Genomic DNA, 22500 nt, shown 5'->3' on the forward strand with positions numbered 1-22500 from the left:
ACCGAACATGAATGTTGCTGAAAAGCGAAACAGGTTGCCAGAGCTGGTCATCTCGCTTTAGGACAAATGCAAGAATACCAAATTTCAAACAATCACAGCGATCATTCACACTTACTTTCATAGACAGGGACCAGTTATCTGCAAACAATAGGTATTTGTTCAAGCCTTGCCATTTCCGTTACTTTCTCCATGGGAACGGCTCAGCCAATCAGTCTTGCCAACCCATCGACATCCCTTTTCTCCTGTAATATCAATTGTTGAAATTTAGCATTCTTGCATTTGTCCTGAGTGCTGGACTGAAAGTCTTTTGACAGCCTGCATCTCTTTTCAGCAATGTTGAAATTGTGATGAGCAATGTCTGATAGTTTAAGGTGCTTACATCAAACCGCCCCGTCCAGCATTTCAACGCAGGTGTTGACATCTTTAACTTGATTATCATTGGATACGTTTGTTTGTTTCCAGCTTCCTGCATCGCCATGATGAGGCCTTCTCAACTGAGCCCCTGAAGAACAGTGGGCGGGGTACGCCTCTTGGCTTTTACCATGTGCAGAACGTGAGTCTGAGACACCAATGTTTCTTTTCCAAACGCTTCACCAACCATTTCATCAGTTACATATCTGTTGAGTTTGAGGAAGCAAGAAAACAAAAGGTTTATTGTCGGAGAACAAAAACTCTGTGTACACCCCTGTCAGCATCAATGGGGCCGAGGTGGAGATGGTTGACAGCTTCAATTTCCTAGGGGTGTACGTCACCAAAAATCTGTCCTGGTCCACCCACATCGACGCTATCACCAAGAAAGCACAACAGCGCCTATACTTCCTCAGGAAACTAAGGAAATTCGGCATGTCCACATTAACCCTTACCAACTTTTACAGATGCACCATAGAAAGCATCCTATCTAATAATAATAATAATCACTTATTGTCACAAGTAGGCTTCAATGAAGTTACTGTGAAAAGCCCCTAGTCGCCACATTCCGGCGCCTGTTCGGGAATTGAACCGTGCTGCTGGCCTGCCGTGATCTGCTTTAAAAGCCAGCGATTTAGCCCAGTGTGCTAAACCAGCCTCTGTTGCATCACAGCCTGGTATGGCAACTGCTCGGTCCAAGACCACAAGAAACTTCAGAGAGTTGTGAATACCGCCCAGTCCATTACACAAACCTGCCTCCCATCCATTGACTCCATCTACACCTCCCGCTGCCGGGGGAAAGCGGGCAGCATAATCAAAGACCCCTCCCACCCGGCTTACTCGCTCTTCCAACTTCCTCCATTGGGCAGGAGATACAGAAGTCTGAGAACACGCACGAACAGACTCAAAAACAGCTTCTTCCCCGCTGTTACCAGACTCCTAAATGACCCTCTTATAGACTGACCTCATTAACACTACACCCCTGTATGCTTCACCCGATGCCAATGATATGTAGTTGCATTGTGTATCTTGTGTTGCCGAATTTTTCTTTTCTTTTATTTTATTTTCATGTACTTAATGATCTGTTTGAGCTGTTTCTCGGTACATGTGATAATGAATAAATCCATCCATTCAGAAGGGACTACCTGCACCTGGCCCACATTCGGCCTTGAGTTTTTAATGCCCTGAACATCTCCCCCGCTGATGGAGAACCTCTGCCCTCAGCGGGAAGCTCATACTCCACGAGACCCGCGGGGAGCCTAATCGGCCCGGCCCCATGGGTTTTGTGCAGGTTGCAACAGAATCCAAATTTTAAACGTCTTCCCAAAGTGAGTTGAAATCCTCACCTTAAAATGGTCTCCATTGTTCGTTTAGGTTGCTGTGGAAGTAACTGAATCATTTGTAGAATACATCAAGACCAAGCCTATCGTGTTTGAAGTATTTGGGCACTACCAACAGCACCCTTATTATTACCAAGGACAAGATTTTAAGAGGTAAAATCCATGTCGAGAATTGTAAAAAGCTTTGAATGTTTGACGTTTGTTAAGTAAATAATTGAACGGGTTTGACAAGGATGGAGTGGAAACCATCCTTTAGGCCCTGTCTACGTGCCTCTCTCTCCCCCACCTTGTCCCCCAACTCTCTAGCTTTTAAAAATCCTGTTGCAGATCCTCGCTGGCTGGGCCAGCATTTTTACCGTCCATCCCCAGTTGCCCTCGAGAGGGTGGTGGTGATCCCACACTGTAGCCCATGTGGTCGCAGCCACAGGGAGGGAGTTCCAGAATGTTGTTCCTACAGTGTCACTGGAATCCCCTCCCTAACAACACTGTAGGTGTTCCTGCAAACTGATGGACTGTCACGGTTTAAGGAGGAGCTCGACATCAGCTTAATAATAATCTTTATTAGTGTCACAAGTAGGCTTACATTAACACTGCAATGAGGTTACTGTGAAAAGCCCCCTAGTCTCCACATTCCGGCGCCTGTTTGGGTACACAAAGAATTCAGAATGTCCAATTCACCTAAAAAGCACGTCTTTCGGGACTTGTGGGAGGAAACCGGAGCTCCCGGAGGAAACCTACGCAGACACGGGGAGAAGGCGCAAACTCCGCACAGTTACCCAAGCGGGGAATCAAACCTGGGAGCCTGGTGCTGTGAAGCAACAGTGCTAACCACTGTGCTACCATGCCGCCCCTTCTCAACCGCATTTGGAGGTGGGCAATAGAAATACCAGCTACCCAGCAACGGCCACATCCTGTGAAAGAATTATTAAAATATGCAAAGTCGCACCGGTGCATTAGGTGTTTTTTGGAGTCCGATATGTATTATAAAACGCGAGTCATTTTGTATTGCTGCGGTGTACAGGTTTCTAATTGAACGCTGGTTGAGCAGTCCTCTTAGTTCATGGGTAAAATATTGTACAGATATTTTTCTTTGTTCACTCCTGGAAAGCCAACAAAGCCAGAATTTATTACCCAGCCCTAATTTCCCAAGAAGATGGTGGTGAACCACAGCCTTGGCTCCAGCTGAGCGTCTCGCCGAGACCATTTCAGAGAGCAGTTAATAGCCAAACAGATTACGGTGGGTCTCGAGCACATTTCATTCAGAATGGACATGAGTGAATCAAGCCGGTTCGGATCTCACCAGTACCAAATTCAGCATTTTTTTGTTCGATATTTATTTAATGAACTGAATTTAAGTTCCTCAGTTGCTGTGGTGAGATTTGAACTCTAATCTGCAGTTTATTATTCCAGCCCTCTGGATTGCTGATCTGGCAGCAAGAACCAGTGTGCTATCATATCTCCTATTACTCAGTCAGAGCTTACTCAAGAGAGAATACAGTACAATTTAAGCCGGGTGTCAGTACGATGGGCTCTCCCAAATTGTTCATTCTTAGATCTGTCTACATTCGATTTTTAATTTGGAGAACGTTGCAGTGTTCGAGATGAATAAACTCACCTATTCTGTTATTTTTGCTCACAGTCCACCGCAGCCAGCTCGCAAGTATTTCCCTCCTCCAATGCCTCTTTCAAAGCCAGGTGAGTCTGTTCAGAAGCACTTTTTTTGGATGTGGTCAATTTGTAAGTTCAGTGACATCCAATCTCACTCATGAACCACCCCCCGACCTCCCTTGGCTGCGGCCCCCACCCCACCCCCGATCACCCTTGGGTGCGGCCGCCCTTCGACCTCCCTTGGGTCCGGTCCTCCCTTGGGTGCGGCCCCCCCAGCCTCGACCTCCCCTGGGTGCGGCCCCCCACCTTAACCTCCCTCAGCTGTGCCCCCCCCCGCCTCGACCTCCCCTGGGTGCAGCCCCCCCCACCTCGACCTCCCCTGGGTGCAGCCCCACCCCCCACCTCGACCTCCCCTGGGTGCAGCCCCCCCCCCTGCCTCGACCTCCCCTGGGTGCAGCCGCCACCTCGACCTCCCCCCACCTCGACCTCCCCTGGGTGCGGCTCCCCTCCACCTCGACCTCCCCCCACCTCGACCTCCCCTGGGTGCAGCCCCCCCCCGCCTCGACTTCCCCTGGGTGCAGCCCCCCCCCTGCCTCGGCCTCCCCTGGGTCCGGCCCCCTGCCTCGACCTCCCCTGGGTGCAGGCCCCCCCCCTCTGCCTCGACCTCCCCTGGGTGCAGCCCCCCCCCCCCCCCCCCCCCCGCCTCAACCTCCCCTGGGTGCGGCCCCCTGCCTCGGGTGCAGACCCCCCCCCCCACCTCGACCTCTGCTGCGAGTGAGGCCCCCCCTCGACCGACAGCTCTAGCATATGGCCCCCCTCGACTCTCGCATACACCCCTCACGCCCCCATCAACCTCTCTTTCCACCCTTGCTTTCCTTGGATTGAGGTAGCAATCTGTACTTTTCTTCTCCAGCATAGGTATAACTCTTTGGTTATCTATGATTTGCACTAGCAAATTTGCACATTTGTATCCTGGGCTGTACAAAAAGTTTCAGTAGGAACTAGTATTATTTTCTTTCTTGTGATGTTTTGACCTTTATCTCTTTTCTGATCCTGATCATATTCCTGTAGTTTGGTGTTTCTATTCTGAATTTATCAATTAACGTGTGCGATTCAATTTTCAGAGTGGAATATAATATTTCATAAAATGTATAGCTGTCAACTTGGGTCTTCAATGCTTGTCAATATGAGAAGAAACTTGAGTGGGTCAATTGCAAAAATAAATTAATAGACAAAAATAAATAAATAAACGAGAAGCAATGGGATGTGGATGGCAATGTCTCTAAAGTTGCAAAGGAAGGGAACTTTTGATATTAATTTAACGTTATTAAATAAACGCTTAAAGATACGGAATGATTTTAGAATTATTGCCCAGAAATATTTGTGTTATGAAGAGAAGAATAATTAATATCAAGACTTGTAAACCAGAATTTTTTAAAATAATCTTGCATGTTAAATATTTCTTTTTTTCTTTTATTCTTCCCCCACCCTTTGCCCTCTGCTCTATCCATGCCCTTGATTTCTCTTCCATTTCAGACCATGAGCGAAAGATTGAGTTGGTTAGGTATCTGATGTCTGACTATGTAAATGTACAGTTGCTTGATACGCTCTCTGACAACGCCAACACGTTTGTCTCCTCTGCTGCCGGCTCATTCATCAACAGCGCCGATCAGCTGCCGGCATTCCTCTTACATCCTCTTCCCAATTGTCACGTTCTGAAAATTCCAAAGCATCATGGTTGGTAACCGGCACAGAGCCACGGCAAATTAGCGATGCTTAGGACCCCTACCCAGTGTTGTCCTACCCTTTGTCACATCTGCATTTTTGCAGATCAGATGTGCAAATTGCAACCTCCCATTGTGACCCGCTAGTGCACCAGCTGGTACTGAAGTAGATGCTCTATTAGCGTAGAGAGTGCTTTGTGAAGCTTAATCTACAGTTTGGAATATATCTTTGTTTTAACAGTGTTGTGTGTTTGTGCCTTACCTTGGATCTTTATTCATTGTTTCAAGCTTAGTTAGTTCTCCCCCAGATGGTATCCGTGAAACAACATTTGAAGTCCAGGAATTTGATCTGGGTGTGAAATCCTTCTGATTTCTTGCGATCAGAATTTATACTAGAAAATTATCCAAAGTGGAGTTCTGACCTGTCCAATTTTCCCATTGAAATGATTATAGTTGAGATTTGGATATGGAGTGTGTGGTGATCTTTGTGAGGTTGATTCAGGATGGAAAGCGTAGCGTTCGCAAAGACGCTTGAAGCAATGCTCATCAACAAAGCTGAATATTAGGGGCGGCATGTGGCGCAGTGGCTATCACCGGGACTGCGGCGCTGAGGACCCGGGTTCGAATCCCGGCCCTGGGTCACTGTCCGTGTGGAGTTTGCACATTCTCCCCGTGTCTGCGTGGGTTTCACCCCCATAACCCAAAGATGTGTAGGTTAGGTGGATTGACCACGCTAAATTGCCCCTCAATTGGGAAAAAAAATAAAATAATAGGGTACTCTAAATTTATTTTTAAATAAACAAAGCTAAATATTTACACTACTAAAATTAACATTCAACACTTATTCCTATAGTAACAAATTGATTATTAAACTACATCTCACTAACACGATCTCTATACTCTAACTGTAACTATATTCTATCCTCTCTAGCTCTACTATGCCCTTCACTCCAGTCTCCTCCTCTTTACTCCACTCTCTTCCAGAAGCCTATGAGTCAGTGCCTTTTATAGTACTGTCCCTAGCTCCATCTAGTGGCTAATTGTAACATGGCATTAACTCTTCACATTCTGTACATTTCTATGATGCCACAGAGAGTATATTGTAGATCTTTTAAAAATTCCTTTATGGGATATGGGTGTTGCTGCCAAGGTCGGTATTTGGTGCTCGTCCCTAATTGCCATTGAACTGAGAAGGCTTGCTACGCCATTTCAAAGCCATTGCTTTGGGTCTGGAGTCACATGTAGGACAGACCAGGTAAGCACAGCAGATTTCCTTCCCTGTTGGGTACAGTATTAGTGAACCCAGGTGGGTTTCTCCGACAACCGACATGGTCACCGTTTGGCTTTGAATTCCAGATTGTGAATTAATCACCTGTCGTGGTGTGATTCAAACCCAGTCACCAGAGCGTCACTGAGTCTCTGAGCTAATAGTTCAGTGACAATACGCCACCGTGATCATTCGGAACACCTGCTTATCAATCCTTCCCTCCTAAATAGCTGCTTTATCCAAATTGACCATCTGGTTGTGTTCAGTCAGATGAGAAAGGGACAAAAATGGAACATTTCAATTTTTCCTACGACTTAGTTGTAATGACGAGGACCAAAATGCAGCCCAGCACTGAGGTCACAAAGAATAGATAGGCAGAAGAAGCCATTCAGGAAGTCATGTTGGAGGTCATGGGGGCTGGTTTAGCACAGGGGGCTAAACAGCTGGCATGTAATGCAGAGCAAGGGCAGCAGCGCGGGTTCAATTCCCATACCGGCCTCCCCGAACAGGCGCCGGAATGTGGCGACTAGGGGCTTTTCACAGTAACTTCATTGAAGCCTACTTGTGACAAGAAGCGATTATTATATTAATGTCAATTTTGGGTCTTACAAGGTTTTCTATTGCTGCCAGCGATTCTGGGAAAGCATGGAGAGAGAACTGCGATTAAACCCTTGATTCAACATGAAGGATAGAGGATCTCGTCAGACACGAGAGGGTAAAATTCAGAGTGGCAGGTAGCATTTGCGAAAAGCGATGAAGGTTATGTATCGGGGAGAGGTTGGCAGACGTGGCATTAAGTGATGAGCGAAGTGGTGAGATTGGATGATGAGTGGAGGAGTCCACTGAAGGAATAACTGGTCTGTGGAGCAAGTTGAGTTGATGAAAGGAAGCCGGATGAACTGTCAGCTGCATTAAACAGAAGCTAGATAACTGTTTATGCAGCTCGGAGCCATTATCATGTGTGTCCTCTTTAGAAGTGCGAGGTATCCTCCCAAACATATGTTTGAATCCGTAACAGGCAAGATGACTTGCCCTTGGGAGTAACTGGGTTAGTTCATCCCTTATTGTTTTGTGTCTTAGTTACCAAGTTCCGAGAGTGAAACTGAGTGTACAGAACAAATACGTAAAACACCAAAATAAAAATAATTACTGCCGATACTGGAAATCTGAAATGAATTGGGGACAGAACGGTGGTTCGCACTGCTACCTCAGCGCCGAGGATCTGGGTTTGATCCTGGCCCTGGGTCACTGCCCATGTGGAATTAACACATTCTCCCCGTGTCTGTGTGGGTCTCAACTCCCAAAACGATGTGCAGGGTAGATTGGCCACGCTAAATTGCCCCTTAATTGGGGGGGGGAGAAAACATTTTTCTGGAAGGAACTGTGAAATTAAAACCAGAAATGCTGGAAAAACCTGCCTGGCAGCGTCTGTGGAGAAAGAAGCACGTGTTGACGTTTCTAGTCTAATTTTATATCATGTAGAACCCCAAAATATAAATAAAACTTTGTTACAAACTTGGTTTAGCACAGGGCTAAATTGCTGACTTTGAAGGCAGACCAGGGCAGGCCAGCAGCACGGTTCGATTCCTGTACCAGCCTTCCCGAACAGGCGCCAGAATATGGCGACTAGGGGCTTTTCACAGTAACTTAATTTGAAGTCTACTTGTGACAAGAAGCGATTTTCATTTCATTAGCCCTATTCTCTGACCGAGCGTATTTGGTGAATGGACGTCTTTTTTTCATGCAGTTAAACTATCCTCACAAAATAAGCGAACATACAAATTATGGGCAGGAGTAGGCCACTCGGCCCCTCGAGCTTGCTCTGCTGTTCAATTAGATCCTGGCTAATCTGCTTGTAACCTCAACCCCACATTCCTATCCCCCCCCCCCGGCCAACCTTTTGTGTGTCCCCTTGTCAATCAAGAAACATGTTCAATCCATTGTCTTGTTCTCGCCTATGGTCAAATAGTTGCGACAAAGAAAACCTCAACCAAAAAAGCTGCTTTAAAAAAAAATTCACACAAATATAAACTTTGCTGACTAGTTTTCTCTCTCTGTATGAGTTCTGATAGATGTAACTATTCATCATGTTACTCTTGTCCTGTTGTTTTCTATTAGTTTTTTTTTAGATGTACTCAAGTAATTAACAGTGTGCGTGTCCAGTATTTGCTGTGTGAGATGTATTTTTTATGCTTTCTCTTATTTTTAAGTTGTGCATATTTTTAAGATGTGAGAATGAGTTCACTGGCCGGGGGGGGGGGGGAGGGAATCGCAGTGAATATGGCTGCTTGTTCACACATAATCACAACTTTCTCGAATCGAGGGGCTTGTACGTTGGAGAATGGAGTCTGAATTTAAAAATTGGCACCAAGATCAAACTCCTTTGAGTAAAAGCAGCAGAACAATTGTGAGATTTTTTTTTAAAGGCTAGGCTTACAGACCATGAAGGTACAAACAAACAAGAGCTTTATTGGAAAGGTATTGACTCTACAGGCTGCCCTATCACCCGCCCAAATGGCCAATTTTGTCATCAATATGTCAGCTATGATGTGCCCTAGGTACTCAGTAGGAGCTTTGAAGAATTCACATTTATCCTTCCGTACTCGTTCATAAACTTCCAGTCTCTGGAGTGTAGCATCTAAATATTGACGTTGCTCATTTTTCTTTAAATTTTTCCAATTAAGGGGCAATTTAGCATGGCTAATCCACCTAACCTGCACATCTTTGGCTTGTGGGGGTGATACCCACGCAGACACGGGGAGAATGTGCAAACTCCACACGGACAGTGACCCGGGGCTGGGATTGAACCTGGGAACTTGGTGCCATGAGGCAGCAGTGGTAACCACTGCGCCACTGTGCTGCCCAAAGGGGAGGGATCCGTTTCTGACTGACATGAGGAAGAATTATTTCTTCTGAGGGTCGTTCGACATTGGAATTCTGTTGCCCAGAGATGAGCGGTTAGATATATTCAAGGCTGAGTTAGGCAGGAGGTCGAGGATTATGGAGGCAGGCAGGAAAGTGGAGTTCAGGTCACAAACCGATTGGCCATCATTTTATTGAATGGTGGAGCAGGCTTGAGGATCAAGATGGCTGACTCATCTCTTATAATATTAAATAACATATGGAATCATAAAAATATTTCTGAATTCATATTTGTTGGATAAACGCTTTAATTTTTGGAGTTGATATAGGTGACCCCAGCATGACTGAAGTTATTGCTCAGGTGCATCTCCTACCCCCGAGGTCGAATAGCCTCCTCCTGCTCCTCGTTTCCTTGCGACAACGTTAAGAGTTCATCAGCCCCAATCAAGTGACGCTTGCACCACAGATATTGCCCAGCTTTGGGAGCTGTCACAGTTACGCCCGACCAAGTGATTAGTGAGACTTCCATCACTCTGACCTGGGGCTTGCAGAGAACGGGAGGCCTCAAAGGGTCGAGTGATGAGCTGCTCATCACAAAGGACCCAATTCTTGACCTGGTTTCTGCAGCTGCGGTGCTGATAATGCCTGCTGCAGTTAAAATTGTCATAAATGTGACCCAGGTTTCTTTTCCTGATTAAGCGCACAAGCCCACTTCTGACTTTGCTTAATTTCACCGAGAGCAAAAACTAGCTGTAACTGATAAATGGCTTAGCTGCAGCTCTGTGGGGTTGGCAGACTAACTGCTCTCTCGTCCATTTAGACCAGTCAAGGGGCAGCTTTCTCTTTGCATCATTCTGTCCTCTAGTCCAGGAAGTTTAAAGAGTTGAGCATTAATCTTCCCAGTTTTGAAGAATTGGACGATTGAGCAGGACTGGGGGTAAAGAAACTTGGTGGAAGAGGAAGACTGCTTAATTGTTTTTTTTGCAGTTTTGCTCTTTTTGTGTTGTGACTGTCTGCTGTTTTGTGTGGTGTGTGTTTTGTGGTTGCTGTCTTGTTTATACTCGGCAATTTAAAAACATAATTTAAAGTATCCAATTCTTTTCATAGAATTTACAGTGCAGAAGGAGCCCTTTGGGTCTACACTGACTTTTTGTCCAATTTAGCGTGGCCAATCCACCTACCCTGCCCATCTTTGGGTTGTGGGGGTGAGGCCCACGCAAACACGGGGAGAATGTGCAAACTCCGCATGGACAGTGACCCGGGGCTGGGATCGAACCCGGGTCCTTGGTGCTGTGAGGCAGCAGTGTTAAGCACTGTGCCACTGCTCTGCCCTGGAATTTTACATATTCTGTACAGACGCCTTTCTGCAAAGTAATGCAGTAGATTCTGGTCTTGATACAAGTATTTGGACCTCAGCTCAACGGATTGGACATCCCTGATGTATCTTACGTGCCATCTAGATTAACAGACAGGAAATCAATTTACCAGGGCACCTCGTCAGAACTGCAGTTTAACATTCTGCAATTTTGGCATTCAAAAGATTAAGTTGCCATCATATTTCTATCCATGCTTCTTGAATTTAGCTTCAGTGAATCAGTTACTTCATCCTTTTATATTCTAGCATCAGCTTGTTACTTTACAGCACCAGATACTTTCCAGCTGATATATTGCATAATATTTGAATAAAGAACATGGCATAAAATTTGCTTTGAAAGACCTTGAATATTCAGAGGATTAAAGTGGGGGGGGGGGGGGGGGGGGGCGGCTGAGAAGATGGGAGTCTGGGTTTACATTTAGTTTGTATTTATATTTTCTCCTTTTTCTAAGACGTTTTATTTTGAGAATTGTAACATAAACGGAAACGGGCGGCAAGTTATTGCAGAACCTTGCTACACGTTAAGTGTCATGTGTTGACCTCCCTTTTCTTTACGTGTTTCAGTGCCAGCCACTAAATTGAATGCTATGAGCAAACCCAATCTAGGACAATGCGTCAGCAAATACGACTTGCTCGTCTGGTTTGAGATCAGTGAACTGGAACCTACAGGAGAGTAAGTTGACAAACGACGAGGTCTGTTTTTAATGACCAATGCATGCAAAGTCGGGCGTAACACAATCTGCAGGATCTTATCCTCATAATGCTGAGAACATTGTCTGAAATGCGTTTTCATCAGTTGGGTAAATGCTTGTACAGATTTACAGCAGATCAAAACTGAAATGTTTTGAGCAGTTGGATCAGTACGAAAATGCTATAATCTTCTTTGAACTGGGTGCGCGGGGAGGGGATACAGACCCTAAAGGAGACTGGAAAAAGGGTCATCCACTTGGGCCTAAATAGGATAGAACAGATCGTGTTCGAAATGATGAAAAGCTGGAAGCAATGACTACCCAAAGAGACTTGTGTGTCCCCGTACGGAGATCACTAAAACGTCTTGAACAGGTACAGAAAATAACTGAAAAGGCTGGACTTGAGGACTGGAATACAAATGGAGGGTGGTGTAGATAGAAATTAGGAGCAGGAGAAGGCCATTCGGCCCATGGTACCTGCTCCACCATTCAGTGTGATCATGTTGATCCTCTGTCTCAACGCCATAGTCCCGCTCTCTCCCCATGTCTCCACTCATGCAGAGAAACCTGCCTTTTTCTTTCTTAAGTACATTCACTGACTTGGCCTCCACGGCCTTGCGTGTAGAAAACTCCACAGGTTCACCACCTTCTGAGTGAAAATATTTCACCTCGTCTAAGTCTTAAATGGTCTAACCCGCATCCTGCCCCTTACAAAAGAGGAGGTGTAATGTTGATGTAGCAGAATGATACCTGAACTCCAAAGGTTAAACTCCCAAGGCGAGATTATACAAACTAGTGTTGTATTCACAGAAATTTAGATGAATTTGGTGCAATTGGATCAGAGTTGTCTGGATATTTAGGCGGACAGATGAGGTAAATAGTGAGGAGTTGTTTCCACTGGGTGGGGAGCGGAGCCCAGGATTAGGGAATGCAGTGGAAAGATCAGAACCCTGCATTACATTTTTAAAAAATAAAATAAATTTAGAGTACCTAATTATTGTTTTTTTCCAATGAAGGGGCAATTTAGCTTGGCTAATCCACCTACCCTGCACCATGTGGGGGGGTGAGACCCACGCAGACATGGGGAGAATGCGCAAACTCCACACTGACAGTGACCCAGGATCGACCCGGGTCCTCAGCACCGTGAGGCAGCAGTGCTAATCACCATGCCACCCAAGAGGCGGACCTTTCGGGAGCAAATTGCGTTTACACACCAGGGCAGTCTAAATTTGGAATTCTCTTCCCCAAATGACAATTGATTATTTTAAATCTGAGATTGGAAGACTTTTGTTCATCCCAGAGTATTAAGGGATGTGGGACAAAGACTGGGACACTGAGTTAGTTCCTGCGACAGAACGGGTTCAAGAGCAAACCTCTTCTAATGTTCCTATGTTACGGGCAACAGGCCATCCAATACCTCTTGAACATTCTTTCTGGCTGAGTGGGCAATTGGAGAAGTAAAAGCGTTTAAAAGCTATGATCATTAGATGAAATTATTATGTTTTCTTCCTATGGGGTTTATTAGGGCAATTTAGGTTGATCCTTGCTGTGACAACATCTTGTCTGTTCCGCAGGTATATCCCGGCTGTGGTGGACCATAGCGGAGGTTTGCCGTGCCAAGGAACCCACCTGCTTCACCAGGTAAATATCTCAGATAAACCCGCCCGTTCAAAACTGCTTCTGGTAAGTAATTTATGCCAGCCAAAGTGGTCCTGTCTTCAAGAATTGTCAAATGAAGGTATTAAACTTTCAAGCCTCGATAGCATTTCAATCCACATGCGATGTAAGATAAGGTCACCATAGTCCCAGGTGACCATAGGCTGCTTCCCGCTTTGAGGGGGGGGGGGAGCTGACTGATTTAACCCGAGGATCACCACATCACAGGCGAGTGAGAATAACCTCAGCCGTTCCGGGAATGTATTCCATTCTAATCCCAAGCGGTTGTGACATTATCTTGAAATATCATTGCTGCTCGGTGTGTGTACCTCCTCCAGCAGCATAGTTGTCCTACTGCGCCCAGCGTTAACTCTGTGGAACTGGTTTTTGGTACAGTAACTGCATGTCTGTAGTCTTTGGCCGAATGGACTGAAGAAGCTGCATCCCGGTTTGTTCTTGGAGAAATGGCTGTGATTGGGTTTGACGTTTAGATAACCGCAAATGTACCCAAGTTCAAAAATGCATACACATTTACCAACACTACTGGTGCCCCTTCCAATACCCCACTCACAATCACATATCTCCTACCTGGATCTCTCACCTCCTTCGCACTCTCAAATCCCATTTTTTTGCTCATTAAAATCACCACACCCCTTAATTTCAAATCAAACCCCGAGTGAAAAACCTGCCCGATCCACCCCTTCCTTAACCTAACCTGGTCCTTCACATGGAGGTGTGTCTCCTACAAAAAGACAACCCCGGCTTTCAAGCTCCTGAGGTGCGCGAACACCCGCAACCTTTTAACTGGCCCATTCAGTCCCTGGACGTTCCACGTTACCAACCTTACCGGAGGCTTGCGCCTCCAATCCCCTCTACCGTCCATCACCTTCCCCACTTAACTCCTGCCCCTTTAATTCCACTCTGTACCTAGCCCATCCCAGATGGCCCCTTTCTTCGCCCTTGACCATGTCATCTCTCACCCCCTGCCGCTTCACAGAACCCCCCCCCCCAGCTTTTCCCCTTCCCCTTCTTTCTCCCCCCCCCCCCCACTTCCCCTTCCCCTTCTTCCCCGGCCACCCCTCTTGGCCTTCTCCCCCACCACCTCACTTCCGTTCACCAGCATAATCTCCTAGCACGGCTGCCCCTGCCCAAAGGCACATCCTAATGACCCCCCCCCCCCCCCCCCCCCCCCCCCAGCTCAAATAAGGCGGCCTCCTGCTGGCTTTACCCTCCCCCACCCAAACAAGGACTTCTCCTGAACTCCAGGTAGCCTTCTCCAAAAGCAAACAAACAGATGTTAAACACAAACAGTCCCATAAAACAGGAGGGGGGATGGGAACATCCAGCCCCACGTAAACTTTTCACCCCTACCACTCCTTACAATCTCAACATTGAACAGATCTCCCCGTCCACAAACAAAGGCGAAAATCCTCCAATCCCTACACCCACTTCAAACATGCTCCCGGCCATTACATAGTGCCAGCACCCCGGTTCCCAAGCATTGTCCACTCAGTTCTCCCCCAGTTTATGCTCCTTAATGAAGTCTTTGGCGCTTCTGGGGTCTCGAAATAATGCTCCCAGCCTCTGAACGTCACCCATAATTTCGCCGGGTAGAGCACCCCAAACCTGATCTGCCGACGGTACAGCACCGTCTTGGCCTTGTTGAAACCTGCCTGCTGATTTGCCAACTCGGCTCCGATGTCCTGATAAATCCAGACGTTATTTCCCTCCCAGTCGCAGCTACGCTTCTCCCTGGCCCACCGTAGAATTTTCTCTTTCTCCACAAATTTATGGAGTCTCACGATCACCGCCCGTGGCGACTCCCCAGCTCTAGGCTTTTGCCTCAGAGACCTATGCGGTCAGTCCACTTCAGGTGCCTTATCCAGCACCCCTTCTGCCACCAGTCCCGCCAGCATCCTCGAGACGTACCTCGTGGCACTCACACCTTCCACTCCTTCAGACAGGCCCACTATTCGCAGGTTCTGTCTTCTTGACTGTCTGTGAAGCACAAGACTCTTTCAACTTTCCAGCCAAACCTCTCACTGTTTTCTGCCGGGTCCGATGATCAGAAGACATACCATTCAAGGGGTAAACTAATCTAAAATTCACCTATGCCTTTTCATCAAAATTCCACCTGGATCTGGGTAAAAAGAGCCCTTTTCTGTGACTTTGAACAGGAACAGCCCTTTATGTGACCAATCACTCCATAGTCACAAGGGGAAGGCACCTTGGGATCTCCTGCCTTCACCTGAGAGGCAATGCAAAAGGCAGGAGCTCAGACTGTGCTGCACTCTGTCGGTACTGCAGCATTGAATATGTGTTCAAGTCCTGGAGTGCGGCTTGCGTCTGCAACCTTCTAACCCAACATTGAGACTGTAACGACTGAACCGCATCTGATGCAAGATAATTCAGAACCTTTTTTTTCCTTTCAATAGGGAATCCAACGCAGGATTACAGTGACGATTGTCCATGAAAAGGGCAGCGAGCTTCATTGGAAGGATGTTCGAGAGTTGGTTGTCGGTGAGTTTTTAAAAAATACTTTGTCCTTTACAATGATGTCCAAAGGCGTGCAGGTTGGGTGGATTGGCCACACTAAAGTGCCCCTTAGTGTCCAAAAGGTTAGGTAGGGTTACGGCGATAGGGTGGAGGCATGGGCTTAAATAGGGTGCTCTTTCCCAAGGCCTGGTGCAGACTTGATGGGCCAAATGGTCTCCTTCTGCACTGTAGAGATTCTCTGATTGAAAATATTAAACTTTGATTTGTGAAGGATTTTGAATTTGCTGCTTGGCCCATTGTATTGACGTTTTCACCAATCTTTCTCAGTTTTGTCACTGGACCAGTAATCCAGAGATCCAGGGTAATGCCATGGGGACCTGGGTTCGAATCCTCCCATGGCAGATGGTGAAATCTGAATTCAATAAAAATCTGGAATAAAAGTCTAACGATGACCATGAAACCAGTGTCGATTGTCGTAAAAACCCATCTGATTAACTATTGGGCTACAGGGAAGGAAACCGCGCCTCATGATGCCGAAGTCCCGGGTCCGATCCCGGCTCTGGGTCACTGTCCATATGGAGCTTGCACGTTCTCCCCGTGTCTGTGTGGGTTTCACCCCCAGAAACCAAAGATGTGCAAGTTAGGTGGATTGTCCACGCTAAATTGCCCCTTAATTGGGAACATTTTACAAAAGGGAAGGAAATCTGCCATCCTTATCTTTTGTTTTTAAAAAATCATTTACGGGTGTGGGCATCGCTGGTTAGGCCAGCGTTTATTTTCCATCCTAGTTGTCTGGAGGTGGTGGTGAGTTGCCTTCATGAACCGCTGCAGTCCCTGAGGTGTAGGTACACCCACTCTGCTGTTAGGGAGGGAGTTCCAGGATTTTGCCCCAGTGACCGTGAAGGAACAGTGATTTATTTCCAAACCAGGGTACTGAGTGACTTGCAGGGGAAGCTCCAGGTGGTGGAGTTCCCAGGTATCTGTTGCTCTTGTCCTTCTAGATGGTAGTGGTCATGGGTTTGGAAGGTGCTGCCTAAGGAGCCTTGATCTGGTCTACATGTGATTTCAGATCCACAGCAATGTGGTTGACTCTTAATTGCCATCAGGGACGGGCAATAAATATTGGCCCAGCCAGCGACGCCTGCATCCCACGAACGAATATGAAAAAGAAATTCTGAAGTATCTCTCTGACTGACCAAATTACTGCAATTAATAATGTTTGAATTATCAGGATTAATTAATAGCATTCTCATTGCAGAATGAACATTACATCTGGATATTTAGATAATAAAATGTTCACGCTCTTTTATTAGACAATCCGACAAACTTGTAAAATAAATTTCTTACCAACTTCATGCACGAAGAAATACCGAAACTGCACAAGACCGAGAAGTTCATGTTGCCTCTTGCAGATCCAGTAATTTTGTGATTTTCCTCTTCCCTCCCAGGCCGCATAAGGAATAAGCCTGAAGTGGATGAAGCTGTGGTCGACGCTGTCTTATCTTTGAATATTATTTCGGCAAAACATATCAAATCTTCCAACGAGGCCCATAGGTATGTCTGCGTGCATTTTTGCGGAAGAAAAAGTGCCGACCTGTGGATCCGCCCTTTTTCTCCTTTTTATAAAAATAGTATTTTGAATCTGATGGTATTTGTTTTTTTGAGTGGCACTTGTAACGACTGTGTTGTCAGTGTGGTTTCGAGTTTCAAGCAACTTTCTTTTTTTTTAAATGGTTTTGATTGTCCAGTTCCAGACATCAACGAATTAAAGCCACAGCATCATTGAAAATTGTCATCAAGTGGCATCTGCAACTAGGTTAATCTGTCAATATGGTTGTGCTTGGGGGGGCCTATAGACCAGGTTTTCCTGGATGAGTACCACCATCTGTTAGAGATTAATAGCCAGAATGTTCTAACGTATAAAGGGCTTTTACGTTGAATAGGTTGAAAGAACTAAATGAATGTCTTCGTCTCACTAGAAAATATTCAGGAATTATAAAGTATTTATGTGGTCAGGAAGCCTCCGCCTTTTGACGTTGCACTGATGTAGGTCATTGACAGTTTTGCATTTTCTTTTATTGATTACACAAGTCATGTCTGGCTGCCTTTTACTTTAACGGAGCTGTATTTTGTATTCTCCATTTCACTCTGTCTTCATTGCTACTAATGGGTCCTTCTTATATTTTTGCAGGCTGTTTCTTGATTTGGATTTACCTAGGTATTTTGCGTTATTCACAGCTGCTTGTTTATTCTGTGCATGTTAGATTAGCATTCCATCTCTTTTTTAAGAAAAAAATCTACTTATTAATTTCCTTTGCTTTTTATGTATCCCTCCTTTAGTGCTGTTCCCAAACTTGTCCTTATATCACAGGCGTGGGCAAACAGTTTGCTATTTCCATGGAGCATAACACCATAAACATAGGGGACTCGGAGCTCTTTCCTATTAGCCCGAGGCTCTAGAAACTAAGAGTTCAGCTCCACAGACCCACGTGCTGGAACCATAATTGCAGGAAGTGCTGGAAATACTCAGCAGGTCAGGAAGTACCTGTGGAGAGAGAAAGGGGGTTGAATTTCAAATTGTTGAGCTTGCACGCTGACCTGAAACATTAACTTGCGTTTCTCTCTCCAAATATGCTGTTGGAGCTGCAGAGTTTTTTTTTTTCCTTAGCGTTGTCCTTTTCAGATTTCCAGCATCCATAGTACTTTCTTTTGTCAATGAAATTGTTCAGCATACAGTTTGGCAAGAAGTCCTGCCGTTCTAAATATTAAACTATTAGAATTCAGCAAAGTTAGATGATCCTCTTCTGGTACTGTTGCTGTAGACTCGAGTGAACCACTATGTGCAGTAAATGGAGTCCAGGTACCTGTCTTTGCAGATGGAGTGGGAGTAACAGAGCTAGAATGGCATGTGTGGTGCCAACAAGAACTTTAACGTAAAATTATTTGGATATTTAAGGGGATAGTATGTAGTATGCCAAGGATTGGTGGTCCCTGGAGAAGGTCAAGTATTTGATGAGAACGTCGTTGGATGGGTTTTATTAAAGTGGTCAGTTGTACATTGACATTTTTTAGCCACCTGGTTACCGTCAGCTGTTTGGGAGAGGGGGGGGGTGCTGGAGAGGGGGTCCGTTAAATGGAAATAGCCTGTGATATAAACAATTATTTCCACTAATAGTACCTGTTTCTCAACAAGAAATTGTCTCCAGCAATTCCAGTAAAACCTACTCCTGGGTAACCGTTCCTGTACGAACTGTCCTCTTGTACAATATCCCTTGTGCTATTCCCCGAGTCCTAGTCTTCAGTAGTACCAGTAGTTGTTCAGTGTAGATCTAAGTGTTCTAGTAATGTTTCTTCAGCTGGTAATACTTGATCCACAATCTAGTTCATATACTGTGGTAATACCCTGCAGATCCAGCATATTATGTTGATGTACTTGTATACATGTTATTTGTGGCTATAATCTGTCGGTAAAAAAGTAATTGATGAGGTGTCTATCTACCTCTTCTCTTACCCAATCCCGCACATGGGCAGAGTGTAGCCAACCGACTGTGACACTGGGTTTCTCAATGCCTCAAATTTAAAGTTCCTATGCTTATGCTTAAATTCTTTCGTGGATCCTGCCTATTGGCTGCATTGTTGTTTCAGAGAGGTGAAGTTGATTGTGAATTAATTTTACTTCATAATGTTTATGCTAAATGTGGAAGAAATTCCCCTTTTGATTTTCTCTCGATTCTGGGGAGGCAGTTCATCTGTAGGGCGCGGTGGTTAGCACTGCTGCCTCACAGCGCCAGAGACCCAGGTTCAGTTCTGGCCTTGGGTCACTGTCTGTGTGGAGTCTGCACGTTCTCCCCGTGTCTGCGTGGGTTTCCTCTGGGTGCTCCGGTTTGCTCCCCCAATCCAAAGAAGTGCAGGTTAGGTGGATTGGCCATGCTAAATTGCCCCTTCATTTCTAAAGATGTGTAGGTTAGGTAGGGTTCTGGGGTAAAGGGGGTAGGGTAGGCCTATGTAGGATGCTCTTTCGGAGGTCGGTGCTTCCCGATGGGCCTCCTTCTGCACTGCAGGAATTCTAACGGCAAATCACATTAACATTTCAAATTTCTGAAACCTGATGGGACTGAAGATGTTCATCCCAATAGTCGTCTTCGCCTTCATTTATATGACTGATTACAATCTTCATTATTGCCTTGACGTTGTACCGACATTATACAATGAACATTAGCATGATCCTCTCATGTCCAGCCTTGTTTCATACCTGTCTTGAGTAAAGTATATTCGGGTTCTGTATTCCATATGCAGCTTGTATGTTGGCTTGGGTTTTCTCAGCGCATTAGTTAATAATTTTAATGCAGTGTCTTCAATTTTGAGTGCGCATTGCGCAAAACAATTTTGAGTCTAATTTAATTAAAAGGAGCTAATTGAATCTTTTACTGAAGACATGCCATCAAAAGCTCACATTTCTGAATGCCGGATTTACTGCAGTAATGGTTTTCCTTGAGGGACATGGATGAGGATCGATCCATGAGAGGTGATGAGCCCCCTTAGAATGATGGGGGTGAGGTGGGAAGGAATACCACAATACAAAAATTTATGGTTTAATGCAATGAACAAATAACAAAGAAAAGTACAGCACAGGAACAGGCCCTTCGGCCCTCCAAGCCCGTGCCGACCATGCTGCCCGACTAAACTACAATCTTCTACACTTCCTGGGTCCGTATCCCTCTATTCCCATCCTGTTCATGTATTTGTCAAGATGCCCCTTAAATGTCACTATCGTCCCTGCTTCCACCACCTCCTCCGGCAGCAAGTTCCAGGCACCCACTACCCTCTGTTTAAAAAAAAACTTGCCTCGTACATCTCCTCTAAACCTTGCCCCTCGCACCTTAAACCTCTGCCCCCTACTGTACTGTGTACTGTCTGTACTGTGTCTTTTGGGGTTGCAATGCTCCTGAGCTGCGTAGGAGAAATATCAGTGAGGGTTCTGCTCCTGATTTTCACCCAACTTGTGTGTGCTGAAGGAGGCCAATTGGCTCACAAAGCCTGCACTTGCCCTTGGAAAGAGCACCCCACCCAAACCCACACGTCCACCTCATCTCGTAACCCAGAAACCCCACCCCACCTTTTTGGACGCTAAGGGTAATTTAGCATGGCCAATCCACCTACTCTGCACATTTTTGGACTGTGGGAGGAAACCGGAGCACCCGGAGGAAACCCACGCAGACGCGGGGAGAACGTGCAGACTCCGCGCCGACAGTGACCCAAGCCGGGAATCGAACCCGGGACCCTGGAGCTGTGAAGCAATTGTGCTAATCACTGTGCTAACCACTGTGCTATCGTGCCGCCCACGTGGAGATGTCTTGTGAAGAAATGATCCTCTGCAGTAAAACAACTTGCTGAAATTGTGATCTTCACTTGGTTATGCAGAGTAGCCTCCCTTACAAAGAACCAAAGTCCGCATTCCTGTTCTCAAATTCCTCCATAGCCTCGGCTATCCCTATCTCTAGAATACCACACAGCCCCACAACCTTCCGAGATATCTAATCCTGGCCTCGTGAACAATCCTGATTTTAAATTGCATCACCATCGGTGGCCATGCCTCCAGCTGCCCAGACCCAAAGCTCTGGCATTGCCTCCCTACACCCCTCTGCCTTTGCTCTCCCTCTTTAAAACGCAGCCTAAAACTTACCTCTTCGGCTGAGCTTTTGGACACCGGCTGTTGCTGGTAACCCTGGGTTTCTAGGTTTGTCCCCTTCGCGAAGCTCCTGGTGCTACATAAATGCAAGTTGTTGTTTGAGGGCCGCCAGGGTCTGTGAAACCAAAACTGGACGAAAGCCAGTGCCTTTAGCCGAGGAAGACGGAGATCGTCACGAGTTAAGAATTTCTATAAAAGTTGCAGATTGATTCCGGCATTTGTCTGGAGCTGTACAGAATTCTGAGTGGAAACATCCTGCCGTTGTAAATTAAACCAGGCTCCCTCTATTTCCAATTTAATTAAAATTGACCAATCTTAGACTCTATACTGAATTTGAAATATAACTTGAAGTCGTGACACTGAGCAAAATATTTACCCTCGAATATGTTTGGAAGACATCTCTTTATTTGTACCACATGTCAGCTGATCATTGCAAAGCAGTTGGTGGTTTCTTGACCACCATAATTATGGAGATTATAACTTTATTTTGTAAAACTGTTTAGCCAAAAATTTCTGTTAGTCTGCTAGTTGAAACACATGGCGCACGGCAATGATAACCATGTCCCATAAGACATGAAAATCAATAAAAACGTTGGGGGGGGAAAAAGAAACAACGGCAAACATTGCTGCCTCACAGCGCCAGGGACCATGGTTCGATTCCAACGTCGGGTGACTATGACCAGTGACCAGTTCACCTTGCAGCAAGTCTTTGGGTCGTACTGTCAAGACCGTGGCACAGATGTTTTTTGACTTGGCATTGAGTGCATGCTAATGGAATTAGTGCGCTTCAGAACCTCTGAGTTGGTGACCTCGTACTGCCAAGAGACGCCACGATGGGTCTGGGAGAGCGAAGATTAAAACTTTTTTTTTTCTGGCTAGCGTATGTTGTCGGGGTCTCGCTGCTGCTGAGGGGAGGTGCTGAGGACTCTTGCAGTTTGGTGTTGTCAGTCAGATTGCTGTTGTGTTCCACTCTCTCTCACTCTGGACGAAACAGCTGCAGCTTTTGCCATGCATATCGTGACAGATTGCTGGTGATTTTGGAGTCTGGATATATGAAGCTATCGATTTTTTTAAAACAGCGTCATGTGTCAACTCTGATCGAATGGCAGCATCCTGGACCATGATGTTCATCTTGCTAATGCCAATGGTCAAACCAAACTCTTTACAGGCATGAGAGATTCATATATTTGCCTTTATACCTGTATATCAGAAGATTACGGTGTTTTAAGTTAGCCAATTTTGTTAAAATGCTGTTGCTATCCCTATGATTTTTGCGCCCTTTTGATTCTGAATTAATGAATTGACAAATAGCTCCATTTGTTAAACAAAAAATCAAAAAAGTATATAACATCATCACTGGCACAAATGATATCATCCAACATATGT

The 22500-nt window shown here is 45.7% G+C and overlaps 1 protein-coding gene across 26 annotated transcripts in view; it reads left to right on the forward strand.

Moving 5' to 3' along the window:
- Positions 1–22500, forward strand: part of kif1b (kinesin family member 1B) — a 235404-nt gene that overhangs the window by 184147 nt on the left and 28757 nt on the right. For 13 of the 26 annotated variants that reach the window (XM_038821352.1, XM_038821350.1, XM_038821351.1 and 10 more), the window contains 9 exons: positions 463–553; positions 1783–1901; positions 3388–3443; positions 4893–5093; positions 11149–11257; positions 12848–12914; positions 15365–15449; positions 16874–16979; positions 17617–17643. In XM_038821352.1, coding sequence (XP_038677280.1) covers positions 463–553; positions 1783–1901; positions 3388–3443; positions 4893–5093; positions 11149–11257; positions 12848–12914; positions 15365–15449; positions 16874–16979; positions 17617–17643 — 861 coding nt within the window. The remainder of the gene's footprint in view (positions 1–462; positions 554–1782; positions 1902–3387; positions 3444–4892; positions 5094–11148; positions 11258–12847; positions 12915–15364; positions 15450–16873; positions 16980–17616; positions 17644–22500) is intronic. The other 13 variants (XM_038821359.1, XM_038821364.1, XM_038821368.1 and 10 more) reach the window with 3 other exon arrangements.

Source organism: Scyliorhinus canicula, chromosome 16 (genome assembly GCF_902713615.1).
Source record: "Scyliorhinus canicula chromosome 16, sScyCan1.1, whole genome shotgun sequence".
Taxonomy (NCBI): Eukaryota; Metazoa; Chordata; class Chondrichthyes; order Carcharhiniformes; family Scyliorhinidae; genus Scyliorhinus; species Scyliorhinus canicula.